The sequence below is a fragment of the Mauremys reevesii genome, linkage group 21 (genome assembly GCF_016161935.1).
Source record: "Mauremys reevesii isolate NIE-2019 linkage group 21, ASM1616193v1, whole genome shotgun sequence".
In the NCBI taxonomy this organism is placed as follows: Eukaryota; Metazoa; Chordata; order Testudines; family Geoemydidae; genus Mauremys; species Mauremys reevesii.
In genome coordinates, this window is record NC_052643.1 from 19,824,245 (window position 1) to 19,848,332 (window position 24,088).

At 42.6% G+C, this 24,088-nt stretch overlaps 1 protein-coding gene across 3 annotated transcripts in view; it reads left to right on the forward strand.

Annotated features, from left to right (window-relative positions):
• The window catches only part of CAMTA1 (calmodulin binding transcription activator 1), an 833,035-nt gene that overhangs the window by 684,657 nt on the left and 124,290 nt on the right, over positions 1–24,088 (forward strand). For all 3 annotated transcript variants that reach the window (XM_039508612.1, XM_039508610.1, XM_039508611.1), the window contains one exon: positions 11,243–11,396. In XM_039508612.1, coding sequence (XP_039364546.1) covers positions 11,243–11,396 — 154 coding nt within the window. The remainder of the gene's footprint in view (positions 1–11,242; positions 11,397–24,088) is intronic.

Genomic DNA, 24,088 nt, shown 5'->3' on the forward strand with positions numbered 1-24,088 from the left:
TGTCAGTGGGAACAAGATTGCACCCAGAAACAGGTTGGTGTGAAATCAGCTAGAGAACAATTGCCCCTCCTTGCTTAGCCATTTTTGTCTTTTTCGCATTGTCCCCCATCGTCTTCACTGCCAGCAATGCTCGTCTTGGCACACCATGGATCCATTCCTTCCAGGCCTGTCTCTGTGCTTTGTCCTGCATTGCTCTTTACAAACACCCTTACAGAGCTAGTCCACAAAGCTCACTAACCTCCTAGGATTAAAGTGGCTCCTAGCGAACGCGTCTAGTGTAATGCCTGTAGGGAATGCACTGGCTAAAAACGGCCAGGTAAAGGAGTGATGATGAACTAGGATAACCGTAGCATAGGACAGTGCTGTATCAGGGTGTAACCCTCATTGCCTGACTGCTCCTTCCACCTGCCGTTGTCTGTCTGTCTCTGTTTTACATTGTAAGTCCTTCAGAGCAGGAGCAATTCTGTACCACTTCCTGTGTTTTCACAGTGCTTCATGGATTATGGGCACTACTGGGAACAAATAATTATTTCTGGTAGAGACTAAAATGACAGGAGTGCCATCCTCTTGTATTGAGGATGAAGGTAAATGGCTGGTGTTCCTGTAGGCTGATGCTATCTTTGATTAGAGGATTTTTTCTGCAGGTGGCTGGGGTGAAATCTGCTGGTGTTCACCCTCTTAGAAGGTAGCATTTATTCCCCTTCCTAATTCTAGTGGTGGGTTGAAATGCCAGACCTTTCTCCTCACACCGAGGTTACTTCCCCAGAAACTATCACCAACCCTGATCATTTGCGATGCAGAAGCCAGCTGCTGGTGTGGCTCCAAGCCTTGACCTGATTGTCATTGCTGGGGAGTGAAGCACAGTCTCTCAGTATTTGACATTCTCACGAGCTGCACATGTTGCATACTAGGGCTGCCCAAAGATGAGCTTTGATTTTCCCTTTCTCGAGCTTTTTTTTTAAATTGCCGTTGTTGTGGTCATTGCCTTTTCTGTCTGACGACTGGAGACCTCCCCTCATACGGAGCTTCCAAACTGTAAGTCTGTCTGGTGGGAAGTAAACATAGGGCTATTGTTGCAGGTGAAAAAATATTTCCCTCCCCTCTCTGCCAGGCTTCTGATAGAAAAGCGATGACGTGCTGGAATACCCATCATTTCTTCGTTCCATAATATATCATCCCCTTTTGCGGCTTTGTGGCTCTCTTTTATGTGCCTTTGCCCCCGCACTGGGTGCAGGAAAAGCTTTGCAATTGTGCATAAATAGTGCTAATATGAAAAATACCATCATAAAATGGGCTGGTGGAACAAACAATCGCTGATTTACTTTGCTAATTTAAATTGTATGTAACGGTTAGCATTGGGAGGCTATGCCTCTCCTCCAGCAACCATGCTGGGAGGTCTGCAGCACCATTACGTGCTATTATTAGTTTCTGGATAATGTATACATTTTCACTATAACACAAGCCTTTCTTCTTCATTTTTCATGAGAACTGGCATTAGATTAATGACTAAGCTACTGAAGAAACGTAACGCCATGCCAGTCTGATTTATTGACCACTTAGCGTTGATGAAGCTGCAAACAAGAGTCAAACAGATGTTGCAGCTGCATTTTTCTTTATCAAAACTAACAGCCTTTTGCATTTTTAACCATTTCTTGTAATGTGCTCCTGCTTTTACCACAAAACCAGGGATATTGCCACAAATTACCCTTCCCTTCCCCTTCCCCAGAGGGCCCCCATCTGGAACTGCAGAGACGGCGGCAGTGTGTGAAGGCTCCCAGTTGCCAGGCAGACTTAGTGCTCTGAGATGGCAAGTGGCAGAGGCTTTGTGACTCCACTGAGCAGAAAGCTGTGTGGAGTTGCTGACATACATAGCATTAAGATCAGCGAATATGCTGTGCTATGTATCTATTTCTAGAACCTTCTAAATTCCTATTGATGGCTGGCCACAGTTTTATGTAAGATTTCCCTGTAGACTATATGTAAGGCTTCTGAGATGTACATGGCAGGTCTCTTTTCTGGCTGAACCCTGGTGTGTTTCCTGCAGGTGGAAAACAGTTTTCCTGAAGTTTTGTAAGTAGTGAAATGGTCAGAAATCAACCCCTTGGTCCTGGAAGGAAGAGGAGCCTGGGATTTTTTCATCTTCATAAACAATCTATGGTTCATTTGGCTCAAAGAGAGCCAAACCACCGTGTGCCCATCCACTCTCATTGTCTCATTGGTGCTAGTGGTGATTCTGGTCTTCGTCACATTCCTTCTTGCCACTGCTATTTAGCACTTTACAATGTAAACCACAGAAAAACAAAAGAGAATGTAGCTCCTTGGCTTGATATTAACAACTTGAGAACTGATTGGGTTTAATTTGGAGTATATGTGGGAGAAGCAGAAGAAGGGAGGGGATTGTCTCAGAAAGGACAAGGAAGTCGTGAGTGTACAGACAGTGACTCAGGTTTCAAAGCTTCTTGTTACTCAACACAAGGTTCTGAAGAGCTTCTCTGGGAAAAAGAAACCTGCCACATCTTGGAAGCTAAACTTCACTAATGACTGAAACTTGCCATTTAGTTTCTGATGGTAGCAATAAAGTAGTTCCAGCTCCCAGCCATAATACAGATTAAATTATTAGGGATAAATGCAGTATTATACTATACATCAATCACTCCTAGCAGCTAGTGCACGGTATGAACCCCCTATTGGTTCAGTTGCCTTTTCATCCTCAGACTAATGGCTTCTTCTTTTTGACTTGTCAAAAGTTATTTCTAAATCGAGTTGCATTCACTTCACCAGAGTCTCTCCTCCATTCCCATTGCTGTCAATGGAAAATTACCATGCAGCATTCAACATTACAAACGCTTCTCACTTACCTTCATAGACTCCTAGGTTCATAGAGTCCTAAGCCAGAAGGGACCATTGTGATCATCTAGTCTGACCTCCTGTATAACATAAGCCATAGAACTTCCCCCAAAACAATTTCCAGAGTATATCTTTAAGAAAAACATCCAACCCTGATTTAAAAATTGTCTATGATGGAGAATCCTCCACAACCCTTGGTAAATTTTATAAATGGTTAATTACGCTCACTGTTAAATATGTATGCCTTATCTCCAGCCTGAATTTGTCTAGCTTCAACTTCAAGCCATTGGATCGTGTTATATCTTTCTCTGCTAGATTGAAGAGCTCATAATCAAATATTTTTCCCTATATAGGTTCTTATAGGGTATCTCTACACAGCAATTCCACAACTGGCCTGTGTCAGCTAACTCAGGCTTGCAGGGCTTGGGCTAAGCGGCTGTTTAATTGCAGTGTAGATGTTTGGGCTCAGGCTGGAGCCTGGGCTCTGGGACCCTGCAAGAGGGTAGAGTTTTCATATGATATGATTACATCATGCATTTTTCCCAAATACAAGACAGAAATATTTATTGAACACTTCTGTCTTTTCTGCATTATTATTGATAATTCTACCATTTCCATCTAGAAATGGACCAATGCCATTGTCAGGATTCATTTTGTTCTTAACATACTTTAAAAACTCCTTCTTATTGTCCTCAACTCTGCTGGCCATAGATTTCTTCTTGTGTCTCTTGGCTTCCCTTATCAATTTTCTACAATTCTGAACTTCTGACATATTCATTACTATAAACTTCCCTTTTTTCCATTTGTTATATTTTATTTTTGTATAGCTGCCATCACTTCCTCTGTGAACCAGGTCAGGTTTTTAACCAATATGGTCTTCTTCTTTGATTTATGGCTTTTGGGGCTTCTAGTAAAGCGTTCTTAAACAATTCCCAGTTATCATTCACATGTTTCTGATTAATTTATTTCTTCTAGCTGATTTGGCTCATAATTGTTTTCAGCTTTGTGAAATTGGCTCTTTTAAAGCACCAAATATAGATATAGATATATAGTGGTTTGGACTTTATTCTGTTTGCACATTATAAATGATCATTTGTACCTAAGCGATCACTAACTTTTCATTCTGTGGTCAGTTCCTTTTTTTCTGTGAAGATGCAACCAACAAGGGGGGATTATAACATTTTTTCAGTTAGGAAATTGTCATTTATAATCTTTAGGAATTCTAAGGATGTGTTAGTACTGGCTGCATGACACCTCCAACACATATCCCTCAAACTGAAGTCCCCCATATTCACACAGCTTTTTACCTACACATTAATGATAGGTGCATAAAGAATCAATTAACCTGTTTCCAAGTGTGATTTGAAGGTGTGTAGGCTAATGCTCCAGCTTGTGCTTTATCTGTTAGGACATTGATCCATAAGCATTCAAGTTCATTTTCTTCTGAGTTATCAGTGACTCAGAAACAGGTAATGCCACTTTTGACATAGAGTGCCACTCCCCTTCCCATTTTGCCCTCTTACTCCTTCCTAAATAGGTTATAACCATTGATGTTAACATTCCAATAGTGCATCATCCCACCAATTTTCAGTAATAGCAACTAGATTGAATTTATGCTCATAAATGAGCAATTCAAATTCCTCTTGTTTATTACCCAGGCTCCTAACATTGTTGTATATTCAATTCAATAATTTCTTCTCTTCATGTCATAGAATCATAGAATATCAGGGTTGGAAGGGACCTCAGGAGATCATCTAGTCCAACCCCTGCTCAAAGCAGGACCAATCCTCAACTAAATCATCCCAGCCAGGGCTTTGTCAAGCCTGACCTTAAAAACCTCTAAGGAAGGAGATTCCACCACCTCCCTAGGTAACCCATTCCAGTGCTTCACCACCCTCCTAGTGAAAAAGTTTTTCCCAGTATCCAACCTAAACCTCCCCCACTGCAACTTGAGACCATTGCTCCTTGTTCTGTCATCTGCTACCACTGAGAACAGTCTAGATCTATCCTCTTTGGAACCCCCTTTCAGGTAGTTGAAAGCAGCTATCAAATCCCCCATTCTTCTCTTCTGCAGACTAAACAATCCCAGTTCCCTCAGCCTCTCCTCATAAGTCATGTGCTCCAGCCCCCTAATCATTTTGGTTGCCCTTCGCTAGACTCTCCAATTTTTCCACATACTTTTTGTAGTGTGGGGCCCAAAACTGGACACAGTACTCCAGATGAGGTCTCACCAATGCCGAATAGAGGGGAATGATCATGTCCCTCGATCTGCGGGCAGTGTTCCTACTTATACAGCCCAAAATGCCATTAGCCTTCTTGGCAACAAGGGCACACTGTAGATTCATATCCAGTTTCTCATCCACTGTAACCCCTAGGTCTTTTTCTGCAGAACTGCTGCCCAGCCACTCGGTCCCTAGTATGAAGCAGTGAATGGGATTCTTCCGTCCTAAGTGCAGGACTCTGCACTTGTCCTTGTTGAACCTCATCACATTTCTTTTGGTCCAATCCTCTAATTTATCTAGGTCCCTCTGTATCCTATCCCTACCCTCCAGCGTATCTACCACTCCTCCCAGTTTAGTGTCATCTGCAAACTTGCTGAGACTGCAGTCCACGCCATCCTCCAGATCATTAATGAAGATATTGAACAAAACCACCCCCAGGACCGACCCTTGGGGCACTCTGCTTGATACCAGCTGCCAACTAGACATGGAGCCATTGATCACTACCTGTTGAGCCCGACGATCTAGCCAGCTTTCTATCCACCTTATAGTCCATTCTTCCAGCCCAGACTTCTTTAACTTGCCGGCAAGAATACTGTGGGAGACCATGTGAAAAGCTTTGCTAAAGTCAAGGAATAACATATCCTTGAAGGGAAGGTGAACCAATGACCAACAAAACCAAAACCCGTCACAACACACCACTAACCTAGCCAGCAATTCATTTCCAGATCTTCTGTCTTCCTTCACTCAGGGGACAGGAAGGATCTCCTAGATTGCTTGGACATTATTCTTCTTCAGCACACTTCTGATTTCCCTGAATTTATCTATTATCTGTGAGATATGAGCCATTACCAATAGATGCTTGTGGCTTAACAGTCGTTCTGCCACTTGGCTTTTGGGTGGGTTTGTTCCTTGCAGTTTCCGGAGCTTTGGGTGAGGATTTGATTAGCTGCTGAGGTTTAATTTTTGTAATTCCCTTTTGTCGTTGTTGCTTTCCCCCTCAAACATGAGTGTCTTAAAGGGTTAATTCTAACCTAGCTGGATTTTAGGCCAGTGGAATTCTCCCCACTTGGATGGAAGCTTGTCAGAGGAGACCTCTCTAGCACCACTATGGCATTCGTTTCAGAAGAGGGGTAAATTAGCCATAGGCATGAAATAAACATGGTACTTTATGTTCAGCTGAAGTTGCTGTATGTTAAGCAGATTGTAGGTGGCTTGTGTTAGCTGCCATTGGTCCATGACTCTCTCTCCACCTCCAGCTGTCTAAGATCTGAACACATAAAACACTCACTGAGATTGCTACGGTTTATTGTTCAAAGGGATTTTATTTTCTCAAATCCCAAGTCTCTTGTAATTATGAAAACTAAATCATGCTAAACCAATACATTCTCCAGCATTTTCTGCTAACATCGCTCATTACGCAGCCTCAGACGTGCTGTTTCCCTGGCAAGTCAGCTAACCACACACATAATCAGGATCCAAAGTGGAAGAGGTTCAAGCATCCCAGCGGTACTGACACATGGCTCTCCTGTGCATCTGGTAAGGATGCTGCTGCTAGTAGTGAGCTGAGGAATTAGAGCAAATATTTTCGATATTGCTGCAGACAAGAAAAATGCCATGGCACTGTTCCAAAAGAAAACAGGAAGCTTAGTTTGGATGGTAGATGGCGCTGTCTTGGGGAAAATGTGGTTGTTCCGATCAATTCCTTTAGCTAGGGGTAATTGATATAACAATATGTTAATCCATGACTAAGAGGATTAATGATGGAACATGGGCTGTGGTGTCTTCAGTATAGTGTCGATGCCCAGTTTCATATCACCATCTCATCCATTGGTTGGGATAGCTGAATGATTCACTCGGTGCATGAAATGGGGCTTGGAGGAGGATTATCTGATCAAGACTCAACCCAGACAAGTCTGATAAAGCTTCCAGGTTGAGGAAGCAACTGGAGGAAATAGCCTGGACTTCATTGGGGAAGTATCCATGGCAAGTGTTCACAAACTGAGGCTCTCATTGGCTCTCCTGGTGTTTCTGGATATCCTGGTAGCACCCGTGGCTAAAAGCTGTCTCCCTCCCTCTGTGCTTGGCAGGAAGAGTGGATCCTTAACTTAGGAAGCACATTACACCTGGATTCTGAAGTCTGCTCTGGCTACCAGTTCATTTCCAGGTGCGTGTATCTGTCTCTAAAACCCCAAATGGTTTGGGCCCTAGATGCCCCTGTTTGTGGGATGCTGCAGCAATTGAGATTAGGTGGGACCGCTTGAGCTGACATTTCCTTGGTGTAGCCATGAAAGGAGCAGGCGAGAGCATGTTCTCCATGAAGGGAGCATGACTCACTCTCGCCACCATTTGGTCTGTCAGACCCCCAAGACTGCTGACTTTCCATCTGTTTTCTGGGACTTTGGAGAGAATTTGGTTTAGGAGGGCAGTGTGGTTATTGAGGTAGTTATTGATTACTGTTTATGGAAAGCCCAGATGGGTTAAACAGAGAAGAGGTTCTCATTTATTAATAATTTATTTTGTAAGGTTGAGTTTTATACGTGTGCCTTGATCACTGAGTTAGGGCCATTTAAAACAATAAATAATAACGCTGAATGTTAATTGCGTGTCTTGGGCGCTTTCTTCAGCCCTTAGTTCTCCTTAAGCTGTATAAATCGGTGCTACCTAGCTTGTGGCTTGAGAGCTGTGTGCGGCTCACCGAGGCTCCCACATACAACTCCCATGGAGTCCTTTGGTTTGCTGGAAACTCCTGTCTCTGCTGGTGACGCTGTGGTAGAGCAGTGATCACAGGGCCGCATCTTGCCTGGCACCCAGTGACCACATTTAACAACTGGGTCAAGCCTGCTAGGGTATGTGGGGGCAGAGTCAGTGCACAGTGAAGCTGCATGAGGATGCCACTCCACTATGACTTTGTGGATCCCAGCAGTTTCCATATGGTGACAGAGGGATTCTTCATCTCTTTGAGGCTGAGAGTCACCGAGAGAGCTGCCAGGTAAACATCCCATCCCTGTATCTCTCCTGACATCTGTGGTGCCCTGAGAGCTCCTTGTTTGTAGTTTGATTTTTGATAGATGGCTGACAACAGACTGAGACACTCCTTCAGGAAACCCCGTACCCTGTGGCCTGATTCTGATCTCACTCTCTGTAGGGTGTAAAACCAGAGAAAGCAAGAACCAGGTCCATAGGCACCTGATGGTGATTAATCTTTCATGGCAGGTTAATCTCCATCAAGAGCTGGTGGCACAGATTGAGATTCCTCTGTTCATTAGAAAGAAGATCCCACAACAGGATGCACAGTCCATTTTGTTTGCATTCCTTTCAGTGGCATCTCCCAGCCCATTTGTCATTGGTTCAAAATGACAGGTTAGTCTAGTTAGTTGTATGGCCATCACAACAGTATATCTGAGGATCACTGACACTGTTATAACTATCACATACAGCTGATAGAGCAGCTCTCAATAGCTACTAAATGCCTAGGGAAAAACCAGTAAAACTTTCCATTGATAACTAACTGCATAAAATTGCCTTCAAGTGATTTATGATAAAAATCACCCCAAATGTTCAAAAGAGACGGAAACCTTGAAATCAGCAGCTGGTTGGGCAGCAGGTCATTAAAGTATTAACCAGGTTTGTAGGCTGAGATGCTTGAATTCAGCAGATATCAGAATCAGTCACTATCTATCTAAAGAGACCTTTTTGCTCTTGTTCTGCAGGGCAGAGCTTTGGTGATAAAACCTTCACTGAATTATTGGCATGTAGTTTGGATCCCAAAACACTGGTGTGCATTTATATCTTATCTACATTTCATCAGCTGTCCTAGTGCTTACCTGAAGGTCCTCCAGTCTTGAGGTGACTTGTCATTATTCTAAAAACAAGCCTCCTTGACCCACATTCCAGCTTCCCAGAGTGCTCAACCGCAGCATGCTTCCAATACTCTCTGAAGCCGGAATGTTGTGAATTGCAGTGGTAGCTCATGTGGCTGTCATCACCATAGCGTCATTGTACCCTGCTGGATCCCTCTCATCTTGTGATGTGTCTGATTTCGCTGGTACTTGATGCTCTAGTGGTGATGCTACATGGGGTGAATATCACAGAGAAACAAACTCTGCGTGCAGTGCAAATACAGATCACACATGACCCTTTCCTGACACTATGGCTTGATGTATGTGAATCTTGAGTCTAACAGCTGTGCCAATATATCTCTGCCACCTAACAGAGTTGCACACACAGAAACATAGATAGTAATCATGGATATGGCTTGTCATACACCAACCAATAACTTGATAGACACACAGCCTGTCAGCACACAGCTAGTGACTGAGGGTGAGATTTTTTTCAGACGTGTTCAGTATTGACCGAAGTCTGCTCCTGTTTAAGTCAATGGAAGTTTGACTATATAACACAAATTTTAAAGCATTTAAAAATTCGTCATTCCAAAACAAAAAATTGAAACATTTCATTCAAAAAATGTTGATATGTCCCATTTTTCCTGTTTTTCTTCCCAAATGAAATTTTGCCAGAATTAGCTTAATTTCACAAAGTGCTTCCATTTTAATGAAACCACATATTACGATGGAATATGGTTCAGTCAAAATTTCTCCAGTCAGCTCTAAGCCTGGGTAGCACAAGAGATAGTAAACTACAGAGACTTTCACTACTATGTCACTGGCTCATATCTGGCACAGATGATTGGTGACTGAAAGTCATCTTTTAACAGGGCTGTTCTCAGTGGCTGCACGAATTGCAGTAGTGACCTTAGTCCCAACTCTGTTGGACAGGTGGCATTCTTGTTTGCTGTCTCAGCAAAATGTCAGGAAATTAATAGTGCGATATCTTGAGCATCTGCAAGAAATCACAAGCCTGCAAGATTCTTGCCCATCAGAGGGATGAGAGCTTATTTACTTCATGGTCCATTTTCAAGGCAGGTTCATTAGTAAATTGTCATTTTGGTACTGGAGTCTATTTGTTGCTCTCATTCTTTCTTCTCTGTTCAGTAGGAAATTGACTCCCATTAGTACAGCCTTTGCAGACATGTGGCAGTTTGTGTTCCTGCTCCAATTTGGAGCTGGTCTCTAACAGCATTAATGAAACATTAGAGTTTTAATTAGACCATTATCCTATTTATTTTTATAAATAATTCCAAAGTAGTCATTAAAGTTTGTGAACTTAGGAGTAAATGACTTTAGGGAAAGAAATCAAGTTTTCAATCTTGTTATTATCTATTGTACAATCTCCCTGGGACATTGTGGGGAAACTACAACGGTTGTTTGTGTTGTTGTTAAGATGATTCATTTACCCACATTGTAATAAACATTCTGTTAAGTTTCCTAGTTGGAAAGTCTGTGTCACTGCGGCAGAACTGCAGTGCATCAAAGAGGGGTTGCATTTTCTTTCTTTCCCTCAATTCCTATGGGAAGAATATGAGCTGAGAAAATGGATGGGGCATTAAACAAACCTGCAGGAGTGGGTACCCTGTAGTTGTTCAAAAAACTCCTAAACAGAAGCTCTACAGAGTTGTTCTCTATTCTGATTCCAAATTTCTTCTGCTTGATCTTTTCATCACAAGCATGCAAGATTCTTCAAAAGGCAAGAAATTACAGGCCTGACTGAAAGGAAGCTATGCTCAGGGGCACTGTGTAATATTGTCAGTTTCCTTGACTTTCTCCCTCCATTTTCCTGCAAATTTACTGAAAGTGTGGCTCTTATTGATGTTCTCGTGTATATTTCCATATATTTCAAATACTCTAATGTGAACCTAAACTGATCAAAGCATTTGATCGAGCACGTGATTCATGCCTCTTAAACCAAAGCAAGTTCGGTGGCAGTTGTGACTGGTGTTTGGAGGAGTCTGCGGCTGTTGATACTGTAGTGTGTTGAAAAGGATTTGTACTAAGCAAACAAAGATAACAGTGAGACTGCAAGCAAAGGGACTCAGGAGGGAGGCTGCTGTGTGCAAAGAACTCTATCTCATGTGTTGTCATTTGCAACCTCATATAGAATGGCTGTGGTCTCAGGGAATTAATGTACAAAATGGGAATGAATTCTGGCTTTTTTTTCTGAGATTGAATTTTGAATAAATAATAGAGTGAAGATAAAGCTACCTACCCCCAAAGAGGGAAAGAAGACAGAAGTGGCCCCAGGTATTTATAATCTTTGTTCTCCTGTTCTCCCTACAGAACCCTGACATCGTATTGGTCCACTACCTGAATGTACCTGCCATAGAGGACTGTGGAAAACCATGTGGCCCCATCCTGTGCTCAATAAACACAGACAAGAAGGAGTGGGCAAAATGGACGAAAGAGGAACTCATTGGACAGCTCAAACCGATGTGTGAGTACTTGAGGATTTCCAGCTGCACTGGGCAGAAGGGGGCTTGTTTTCTGTATGTTCCTGGAGAAACACCAAGTGTGGGAGCTGTTGCAGACAGTGATCTGGCTCGGCCTATTTAAATATCAAACGTACTATACACATGGCAGGATAAAGGACAATCTGGAGGCTATTTCCCCACATTTAGATGTTTTATGTCCAGCTAGTCTGAGGCCTGCCTGGGCTTCCCTTTCTGCAGGTGCAGCTTGCGTCCACAAATTCTGTACCCATAAAATGAATTGCAGGCACTAACTGAGCACTCACTCCTTGAACTACATGATCTGCACCCATGGTGAGATTTGGGCCTGCAGTTCAGTTATACAATTAGTGCCCACCTAAGGGAATGGTGCCTTTTGATAACTTCCTCCAAGTTCTCCTTCGTAGTAACACTGTTTCGGTCCAAACTGCCTGGCCTGGGCACAGTATCTTCTGATAATTCACAAAATAAACTTGGACACAAATTTTACAAAATTGAGAGGAAGCAAGTCCCAGGTGTCTTGGAAACTTCAGTCTCTTTCCCATTTTGTGCTCCCCTAGGGAACTGCACTTTTGAAAGCCTGCTCCCCGGGCTGGGGTATTTCGGATTCTTGCTTGAGGTATTTTGGGGAACAGGTTCAGGAGGTTTCAAAGTGCAGTGTCTGTGCAGACCTTTGGTGTTCAGGCTTTTCCGGACGGGGTCTATGTACGTCGCAGATATTAACCTACAGTCTTGTGACCTCTCCATGACAAATCCTCTGTCCAAAGCACCCTGTCCCAACCCCTCTTACCATCTATCCCCACTTGTGCCTGGTGTGATCTCAGTCTTCCCCACCTGAGGAACCCTTCGGAAAGGCATCCCAGACCTTCCCAAAAGTATCTGGTCCTGTCCCCCTCTCCACACAGTTTATCCTAGATACAAAATTCACCCGTTACCTTGCCTCCCTGCCCCTACCAACAGGGATCTAGTAACTACCTCTGAACCCTTACAGTTCCCCTAGTTTACAGGTGTCTTTCCCCAAGAGCTACTCAGCATTTGAAGTGTTTTATATACATGATTGACGTGGATTGCTGTTGCATGCAGATAGCTTTTATTGAACTGACTTTAATTTTATCACCAAGGAGCCCCATGCAGAAGCATCTTTCAGGTGCAAATTTTCTGATGTAAACAGCTATTAAAATAAGAGAGATTCCCATTCCCTCAGTTATCTGCACTGAAAAATATTTGAGTCAAATTACTTGGTGATCGAACCCCATTGATTTCAGCCCTATGACACTTGAGATGAACTTGTCCCATAATCTATTGCTCATCTCCATTGGAGACTTTGGTTTGAAACTCGTTTTGACCTTGCACGCTCCATTGTAGAATTCTGACATCTCTCCCTCTTGCCAGCTGAACAATAACTAGAAACGATTGTTTTGGGATGAGTGTCAGTAACTGTTTTTCAGACTTCTGCAAGCTAAGGCAAGAGCTGCTTAGGAGTCTTGCAGTGGTACAGAGAAGTATGCCCTGCACACAGGCAGCTCCATGGAACCTCTGCAGCACTGGAATTGCCCTGAAGTACATTATCTTCTTCAATGGCTACAATTGAAAGGAAAGTGCCATCAAGTAGAACCTGACATGTTTTTAACAAGTGTTGTTGCCATTTGCTGGTAACTAATGTTCACTGGAGTTGAGAGGTTCTGTCCTGTAAATATGGGCTGAGGGATATTTTCTAACCTGTCACCCTAACAAGTGGAGATTGAGTCACAGTCTGTGTGCAGACATCACTTGCAGGGGTGCAAGCCGGTTTCCTGTCCAGTACACATTACTAATGACTGCAATGGGTAGGAGTCTAGTGAAGGGACAGTAATACTCTGACAGCTTCATGTGGGACGAAAGGAGTTAGAGGGTACTCAGCAAAGCTGGGATGGAGGTCGATTTGGTGCTAGCACTAGGAAGTTCATTTTCAGGAGTTTGTGATGAGAGACTTTTAATTTTCTCTGAAATAAAATCTGGCAAAAGTTCTTAGCCCAAGTACAAAGTAATAATGATAAATTAGTAAATACTTTTCTGACTGGGCCTTCGTGTTCATCCATAAATTTGCCCTGTTATTGAATAAGAGAGTCCAAAGCTGGTAGATGAAGTGTGGGGATTGTCTTGGGAGGCAGCGTGCTCTGGAGGGAAGAGCACGAGAGTGCAGTCGGGAGGACTTGGGTTCGGATCCTGGCTCTGTGGCCTCACAAAGTCACTTCACCAGTGGGGATAATGCTCATTGTGACATCATGCATGTAAAGCTCTGTCGGAATTAAGTGTCACTCCACTGAATTCATTGGGTGAGCAGAGTGATCGATGTATTTGCAGCAGTGTGACTCTCGCCCAAGTGCTCAGGTCAGGTGGCTCCACTCGTCCAGTCCTCAGTGCCCTGGAGGAGGTAACCTGCCATACACTCTGCACAGATACAGCCGCGCCTGGCTGAAGGGCCCAGTATGAATAGGCTGTAACTACCTCACTGGGCAAACTGCTCTGCTCTGGCAGGCTGCTGTCCAACGTCAGGAAGGGCACCCACCATTTGAGCAATCAGGCTAAAAACCAGGGATGCTTGTTTTAGTGTCAGAATATTATAACACCACTATCAGGAAAGACTTAATTTGGAAAGATAGTACAGTACAGAATAGGCATAGAGGGTCAAATTCTGCTCTCCATTACGCTCGTGTGAATCAGGAGTAACTCCACTGGCTTCAGGTAGCTCTTGATTCTCCTTGGTGTTACAGAGCAAGTTCTGTCACTTCATGCAGATAATCTGTCTATCAAACAGTACCTCACACAGACAAATGTCTGAGTCATTCAGATTCAGCTGGAAATGTTTCTCTCTTTCCCATTGAGATCATAAATTTCTCCTTTCTCAATAATAGAACAGCAGAGGTTCTGTTTAGATTGTATCAGGACTAGACAGCCTAGGGACTAACTCAGCATCACTGAGGACTCTTCTTTTTCTTTAATTAAAGAAATTAAATACAGAAATCTATGGCAAGGGAACTGAGAGAGATCAGCTCTGTTTTTTTTTTTCTTTCTTTTTTCTGGTTTGTGTCTTTTCAGTCCTGATTCACCCCTTTAGCAGGGTATTGCAGGGGTCTACGGATAAGTGTATGATCGTGAATACAATTTGCACTGCACTATGTCTGTGATATACAATTTAAACTTCTCCTGCTAGCATAGGTTACGATGTTTAATGTAGACTTGTGTTTTGTGTGTTCTGCAAACTCCTAAATGTAGAGAGATCAGGTCAGTGGGAATCCCAGCTACCATGGCACAATGTTCTTATCTTCAGATATTTACACTGATAAATTGTATGCTCTGTGCCACCCACAATACAAGCATATTCCACAGGGTGCTGAAGCAGATGTCACTTGAGAAGCTTACATTGTGTCCCATTCTGAGGAGTATATGTCCCAATATACATATAAATAATTTGTTTGCAATCAGAAAGAGAAATTAGGTATAAGGTAGAACCATAGAGGAGAAAATGAATTCAACAACCATAATACTGAAACTAAGCACTAATGCCTGACTCCACAGGTACCCATTCCACTATTTTTTATTCCTCCAATGGGGTGCTGATGTCCTGACAGACCCAAAACAATCAGAAGGAAAATGTATGCTAAACATGAAACAAAAGATGCAGATTTATGGCTTAGCCATCAGGGATATCCCTTCCTAGCGAAAGTGGGCACACAGTGATCTTATCTGGTCAGCATCATTATTGACTCGAAGATTGTGCAATTTCTTCATTACTTTCCAAACTCTCTGGGACCATTTTGTTACTGTGGGGAGGATAGACAGTTGGGGTCTCAGCAGTCCATATCAGGTGGGACACAGATCTCTGCAGTGCTTCAGCACTATACCTATGAGAATAGAGACCAAAAAAGAATATATGAGGGTTTGTAAATGAGTGGCCTTGTCCCAGGTGCCCCCTCATGGCAGCCCTGCAAGTGGCCACTCACCTCAGTTTCCCTTCTGAGTCCCCAGTAACTCCATATGAGCTTATAGCCTAGTCCATAATCCATAGTTTATCAAAACACAGTGAAAAAGTCTATAACACAACAATCACAAAACATAGTCCATCTCTCTCTCACACACACACACACGTGCATGTAATCTTTAAAAACCAGCTTTGTTCTCACCATATCTGGGCTCTTTCTCAGTCCTCCTCTGTCCCTCTGCATCCCAGAAGGAAGACAGCCACCCTGGCCCTTCCTTCTGGGATGCAGCTCCACTCTATACAGCAGAACTCCCACAGCCTCTCTGCTAGGACCATCTTTGCAAGGGGAGAATCCATCACTCCCTCTGGCCCTCTCATGGTTCCTTTGGCGTCCAGCTCTCTGGCAAGAAGACACCAGTGGGTAAACTGCTCCACAGCTGCTCTCTAGCTTAGAGCCAGCAGGCATCTCCTTCTGCTCCCCTCTGGCCTTCAGCCCTTTCCAGTCCTGGCTCTCTGGCTTGGGAATGTCAGCCAGCAAACCCCTCTTGCTGCTGTTCTGCCCTCAGCCCTCTCCCAGGAGACATCTTCTCACTTTGGCACCTCTCATCTCCCGCTCTTCCTGACTGAACCAGTCTGGTCTGACTTTCCTGGTGGCTTTCGCACCAGGACTCTTACAGCCCTCAGCTGCTGCCCCACTGTCTTAAATGGTCCAGCTAGGAGCACCTGGACTGGAACAGGAGAGTTGAGTCCAGTTTCATTTAATGGGCCAGCTGCCCCATTACAGGGGTCATGGAAAGAAAAAGGGCCACGATGCCCTTAATAAGTTCCTGTATAGTCAATACAAACACTGAACCTAGTGTGAGTGCCATCAGCCCACCTTATAGCTACTGCTTCCTTTCATACTCCAAAGAGACAAGAATGTGGTAAGTTACTCATTTGGCCCAGTTCCTTCCCTTTCTTGGCTTTCTTTTCCTTTGTCTCACAAAGCTAGCTGGAGAGGCCACAAATTACAGGATGGAAAGACTAGATATGCTAACCAGAAGACTCCAGGAACCGATTAAATTGCACTGAAATTCAAGGTGTGGCTGAGATCAGACTAAAATCTTAATACCTAACAAGCAGGGAATGTGGCAGCCAGTTCAAAAATCTGCAGTGCATCAAGAAAATTATGTGAAAACTACGACAAACTAGCCATAAATCTAATAATACTTTGCTCTTTTCTGTCTCAGGAGGGGAAAGTGAAGTTCTGCATGATTATTCAGTGTGTATGCATAGACACGTCTCTGCTTATGGATGCACATCCTGGGAAACGCATCCTTGGAAATGTAGCTAAAATAAAAGCTTTTGATTCCGTTCAGACTTGGAAAACATAGAGGGCCCAGCTAACTATGTTCAGGGAATGTAGAGGTGTACTTGTTGCCAAGACATCAGATTTGGCTCCAAAATTGAGTATGCCATGAAATTTTGATGCCAAACCCATTAACTTCATCACATTTTCACATAAATCATCGTCTTTCAAAGACTTCACAGTTTGATTTCCTGATGTTTCCAAATTCCTCTGCCCTAAAGCAGATTTGTCAGTGATTTAATCAAAATGTTGTGCATAGTATCAGTGGTGAAGCGAGAGTCTAATTTGCAAGCAGTCACCTTTTTACCTGTTGCATAATGCAGATCTTATTGTTTTATTCCTTTGAAACTCAAGCTTCTGTGATGAGCTTTGATTTTATTAAATCCCACATTTAAAACAGCACAGTTATGACAGAGCTTGGCTGTACTCGGAAGTCTGAAGTTTAATTACTGAGACTATGTACCATCTCCACAGGGATGTTTTGGGTAGGATTTTATAGTACCTGTAACTATGATTTTACTTCAGAGTTATGAAGTGAAATCACACTGGGGAGAACTCTCCTTCCTAAGAAAGAGGGCTGTTCCAGATCATAGACACGTGGAAAAAGAGCATTACAATTATGCTTGATGACTCTGTAATGAACATTAGATGGTTACCTGTTGGCCCTTTAATACTGAGCTCCACATAGCTGACCCTGTTCAGCCCCTACCCTGGGGGTAAAGAAGGTGCTGGGGAAATCAGAGTGCACTCATGCAAACTAAAGTAGAGTCAATGCTCCTGCAGCTAGAGGCCGGAAACTTGTCCTCTTGAGGGATATGTGCCCGGGGAACGGCAAACAAAGTGGCAGATGGCTGCTGAGGAGGGAAGGAGAGGGGTAGAGAACATCAGCCAGAACAATGAATCATTTTCCCTGAAGTGCCCTGTGAGTCTCTTTGGGATGAGGATTTTGGCAGGAGGGTGTTTGCTCAGGTTCAGTCTTTCTGTAATTAACTTAGTTCCTCTTTCTTCCCTGTGGTGACATTCCTACATTCAGTCAGGGCATCCGCAAGGACAAGAACTAAAGGTGTTGCTTCGGTGCACACAAACTCCCAGACCTGGACTTCACATCAGCTGTCTGATTCCAGGGACACACTGTGACCTTGGCCACTGTGAAAAGATCCTTCTCGCTGGCCCCTTAACAAGCCCTCTCTCAACAAAGAGTTCCATACAAAACTGCAGAAATGCTCCTCTCCTTGTTCTGTATCTGTGCTTGAATCTTAAGGTTATGGATGAAAAATGGCCCTTTCAGTACCACCCAGCAGCTCCGAGAGCTTTGTGGAAACATCATTAACTTGTTTTAATCTAGTTGGTCTGTGAACTAATCAAGAGATTGAAATTAACCCATCTGAACATCCATGAAGGGTAAATACTCGCTTGGAAATGCTCTGAGGATTTTATTTCCATTTAAATCTCCAACTGATTTCCCTTACTAAAATTACTGAGATGAGACTGTACACACTGAAATAATCAAGCTGACTTCAGTTTTTATTATTTGGGATCCCGGGCCTAGTTCTGATAGTTGAGTCATCTGCATTCGCAGCTGGACACTCATGTTAGCTCCTGGTTGTTCAGTCAAACTGGATTATCCCTAGTGATGTGTTAGGTCTCAACCCAGTGACTGTCTCAGTATTTCCCTCTGGATTACATCACTTTGCAAAATCTCATTAAGATAAATGCAGGCAAGTTTGGTGGGGGTGGATCCACTATTCAAAATCTTTAGATGGATGAATCCATCTAGAGTTAGGAAATCAGAAATACAGGTGCTGTTCATATCATTTAAAAATTCTGGTATTAAAACTGCAATGAAATGTTATCATAGCAGATATAAGGACATATTCTAAACTATATACTAAAGTCATTGTGTTGGTGATAACACAGCTGTTGTATCTTAGAGATGGCAGGGTACAAGTTGGTCTCCTGAACAGAAAGTGTCCCATGGAATGTTTTGCTTCTGAAGAGACCTGTAGGAATGGGACCCCTGTAAGACATTTATACAGAATGAGAACTGATCATGTGTCAGGTGATTTCTCTGGGAGTTTTGTTTCTGAGACACCTGTAAGTCATTTCTGCCTGTCTGTGATGAAGCCTGGCCCTCAACTTGGCATTGCCCTGAATCGTATTATCCTTGATTTGAGGATTTTCTGAACAGATCAGCAGATGTCTTTAGAGGCATCTGGTGGTACAGACAAAATACTGGGGCAGAATTCAACACAGCAGAACTCTGTATATATACACACCATATGATCATCAAATCATGGGCCAGCTCAGCAGTGGGGGGTCTCTCCAAATTCTCCTCCCTTTTGGCTTCCCCTCTCTCTCAGCCAGCAAATCATGACCTGAAGGCTTGCAGCTGGTGATTTCTGCGTTCTGATCCTTGTTTCATGTCCACTATAACTAAGTACTAAAATGTGGTCTCTAAAATCAGATGTTTCTATCCCTTAGCTGACTATTGTGGTGATAATTAATAATACTGCCTTCTCACAGTCACCGCTGGAGAAACTGCAGGCTGTACATGGAGCTGGTGAAACTTCATTTCTCTGAGCATGAAAAGATCCCACTGTTATACAATCAAACACACAAATGTAGTACTCATCCCCACATCCACCCCTTCTCTCTGGACATGCTCAGTTCTGGCTCTGTAAATGAAACATCCCAATGCTTTTGGTAGTGACCTGGGACCCACCACAGGCTGCACTGTCTGTGCTACCCCATCTGTGGCGGGGCCAGATCGTGGGACTACCGGTGTCAGAGTTGAAGATTAAATAAAAAGCTTACATTAAATTCAGGTTCAAAATTAGATAATTCTGACAGCCAATGAGAATCTATTTTCTGTGGTCGTCCATTCTGCTGAGGTATTCCCATTTCCTCTTGGTCACTACATTTTATGAGGATACAATATTTAAAGAGCCACCGTCATTCATTTAGGCCCCAAATGTAGGCTTTCTTCAATTGATCACGACGGTGGTCTTGCGGTTTTACAAAACTCTATACAAATAGAAATGTTTTCATGCTTTAAAAAACCCAAATCTATTAAAATAGAGGATGAGGGCATTTGAAACTTCCCCAGCTGCTGTGCTGGAAATCTGAAATGCAGCTACAAAGGACTCTCTGGAGAACAATAAAGTGACCATAAAGAGAAAGTAAAGTATCACAGAACTGATATTTTTGGTTGGCCTAAGTCTTACCTGTTTGTTATTGTAATTAAATTTGTATTGTTTTTTCATAAAAATACTTGTTATTCTATTCCACATAGATTCTTATGCCATCCTCATTCCTGTAGAATCTGAGCTCCTTCCAACAGTGTGACTAATATCTGTCACATGCTTGTTCTTTTATTCTCTCCCCGAGGGAGATGTATGCAGTGGAGTGTTTTATTTTGGAATATTTTTAATCTAATATATATACACATGAAGCTGTCTGTATATGTTAGAGAAGGCAAGGCCAAAGACATGTTCCTTTTACTTGGAGCAGAAGATGAGGGCTGTGAACTCCTGAGGCAGTTCATTCCACAATCTGGGATCAGTCCCCAAGGAAGCTCTGTCTCATGCACAAGACAAGCTTTACCCATATTGTAGAAAGTTCCGTTGTCCCAGAGGAGTGAAATTGGTGACCACAGACTTCATCCCCGAGTTTTAGGCAATCTTTTAGATACCGGTTAGCTAAATTACAATGTAATAAACCTAATGTATAAAAGTGGGTGTTGTTAATAATGAAACAATACCACCAAGAACACTAGACCAAACAGTCCCCAAAACAGACAAATATTAGCCCACTATCAGTTATTGCAAAGTCTTTGGGACATGGGTGCCAGTATTATTTCTTTAGTTTGAATACTCACTATATTTGGAAAGACTTCAAAATATTCCTGTTTCTTGTTAGCCTTACATTCTGGATTGTGGACTGCTATTGAATACAGTGTGTCCCCCAGATGGTTTCCTAGATAATTCTAGCTACAGATGCTTATAAATTAGCTGTTGATTTGGATTATGTCTTGAGTTCATGATGGCTTCACTCAGTAAAACACATATGGGACCTTTGAAAGAGCTGGTGGAAAATATTCAATGTGTGATGGTGGTGGTATGAGGTGTGGGCAGAGGGGGTGAGACGTATAGGTGTTGTGGTTCTTTCACTCTTCTTGTTTGTCCTCAATTGCTGAACAAGAAAGCCTGATGTTTTCAGTGAAACACACTCTTTATTAATAATATTTTAACTAACCTGTCTTCTGGCAGTATGTTGTTAAAAAGCATTGGCCACTGAAAATGTTACCAAAAAGTTATTGTCAAAAGAAAATCCACTAAAACAATCTCTGACATTCTTCATTCAGTTCTGGTATTACCTAGGTACAATACCTCATTTGACAATTAGCTCACGTTACTTCCCATGTGCCTGGTACTTATTGGACACTTACACATCCCGTGACTAATGAACAATTACTGTGTAGGGAAGTCTTGTTTTCTCTTAATTATTCAGGTCAAAGACCAAAACATCCACTATTGGGGGGTTGGGATTTTTGTTCTTGGACTATAATCTTGATGATTATAGAATATCATGAAGCAAACTCAACAAAGGCTTTCATTTCCCATGAAAGCAAGGAGGAATTCATTTTCTAATCAGTTAGTGCCACCTGGTGGCCAGTGCCAAAAAATCTCCCTTTGGCTGGAAAGAGCATTAGTGGGACATTGTGCTGTTTGGAAACACCTTAAGGAAAGGCTCCCCAAAAGGTTTAATAAAATAGTGTGTGTGATAAACACCAAATGCCTAACTCTGCTCTGTTAGGCCACTGCAGTACAGAGGGTTTGCACCATAACTGAGAGCAGAATTTGGTCTCATTTGTCTAGGGAGTCCATATTTCTTGAGGGTTACCGTTCCTGTCTGCCGGTGTCACTTTGACTGCAGAGATTTGAAAGCCAATAGAATTCTGTTAATCCTTTTATAATTTACATAGCTTTTATTGTTTTTAATTTATGGAACAATATTTTAATATTAGGATTAATATAGGATCCTAACACTATTAGGATTTCTTGACAGAAAGCTTGCCTCTCTCTCTCTCTCTCTCTCTCTCTCTCTCTCTCTTTTGGAAATCCATTATTTTAATAACACACTATAGAACGTCCTTCTTCTTGGGGGCCTTTAATAGCTGAAGTGAGCCTCTAGCTTAGACCTTGAAGAACTTGTGGAGCTAAAGGTGGAGGAGGCCTGGAATTACTTCAAGGCAAAGTTGCAGAAACTATCAGAAGTCTGCATCCCAAGAAAGGGGAAAAAAATCATAGGCAGGAATTTTAGACCAAGCAGGATGAGCAAGCATCTCAGAGAGGTGATTAAGAAAAAGCAGAAAGCCTACAAGGAGTGGAATATGGGAGTGATCAGCAAGGAAAGCTACCTTATTGAGGTCAGAACATGTAGGGATAAAGTGAGAAAGGCCAAAAGCCATGTAGAGTTGGACCTTGCAAAGGGAATTAAAACCAATAGTAAATGGTTCTATAGCCATATAAATAAGAAGAAAAGAAAGAAAGAAAGAAGTGGGACCGCTAAACACTGAGGATGGAGTGGAGGTTAAGGATAATCTAGGCATGGCCCAATATCTAAACAAATACTTTACCTCAGTCTTTAATGAGGCTAATGAGGAGCTTAGGGATAATGGTAGGATGACAAGTGGGAATGAGGATATGGAGGTAGATATTACCACATCCAAGGTAGAAGCCAAACTCGAACAGCTTAATGGGACTAAATCGGGGGGCCCAGATAATCTTCATAGAAGAATATTAAAGGAACTGGCACATGAAATTGCAAGTCCATTAGCAAGAATTTTTAATAATCTGTAAACTCAGGGGTTGTACTGTATGACTGGAGAATTGCTAACATGGTTCCTATTTTTAAGAAAGGAAAAAAAAGTGATCCGAGTAACTATAGGCCTGTTAGTTTGACATCTGTAGTATGCAAGATCTTGGGGAAAAAATTGAAGGAGAAAGTAGTTAAGGACATTGAGGTCAATGGTAATTGGGACAAAATACAACGTGGTTTTACAAAAGGTAGATTGTGCCAAACCAACCTGATCTCCTTCTTTGAGAAGGTAACAGATTTTTTAGACAAAGGAAATGCAGTGGATCTAATTTACCTCGATTTCAGTAAGACATTTGATACGGTTCCACATGGGGAATTATTAGCTAAATTGGAAAAGATGGGGATCAATATGAAAATTGAAAGGTGGATAAGGAACTGGTTAAAGGGGAGACTACAAGGGGTCGTACTGAAAGGTGAACTGTCAGGTTGGAGGGAGGTTACTAGTGGAGTTCCTCAGGGATCGGTTTTGGGACCAATCTTATTTAATCTTTTTATTACTGACCTTGGCGCAAAAAGTGGGAATGTGCTAATAAAGTTTGCGGATGACACAAAGCTGGGAGGTATTGCTAACACAGAGAAGGACCAGGATATCCTACAGGAAGATCTGGATGACCTTGTAAACGGGAATAATAGTAATAGGATGAAATTTAATAGTGAAAAGTGAAAGGTCATGCATTTAGGGATTAATAACAAGAATTTTAGTTATAAACTGGGGACACATCAGTTGGAAGTAACAGAGGAGGAGAAGGACCTCGCAGTATTGGTTGATCACAGGATGACTCTGAGCCGCCAATGTGATATGGCCATTAAAAAAGCTAATGCGGTTTTAGGATGCATCAGGTAAGGTATTTCCAGTAGAGATAAGGAGGTTAGTACCGTTATACAAGGCACTGGTGAGACCTCATCTGGAATACTGTGTGCAGTTCTGGTCTCCCATGTTTAAGAAGGATGACTTCAAACTGGAACAGGTACAGAGAAGGGCTACTAGGATGATCCGAGGAATGGAAAACCTGTCTTATGAAAGGAGACTCAAAGAGCTTGGCTTGTTTAGCCTCACCAAAAGAAGGCTGAGGGGAGATATGATTGCGCTCTCCAAATAATAAGGGAGGAATAAATACCAGGGAGGGAGAGGAATTATTTAATCTCAGAACCAATGTGGACTCAAGAACAAATGGATATTAACTGGTCCTCAGGAAGTTTAGACTTGAAATTAGATGAAGGTTTCTAACAATCAGAGGAGTGAAGTTCTGGAACAGCCTCCCAAGGGGAGCAGTGGGGGCAAAAGACATATCTGGATTCAAGACTAAGCTTGATAAATTTATGGAGGGGGTGGTATGATGGGATAGCCTAATTTTGGCAATGAATTGATCTTTGACTATTAGCGGTAAATATGCCCAATGGCCTGTGATGGGAGGTTAGATGGGGTGGGATCTGAGTTACTACAGAGAATTCTTTCCTGGGTGTCTGGCTGGTGAGTCTTGCCCACATGC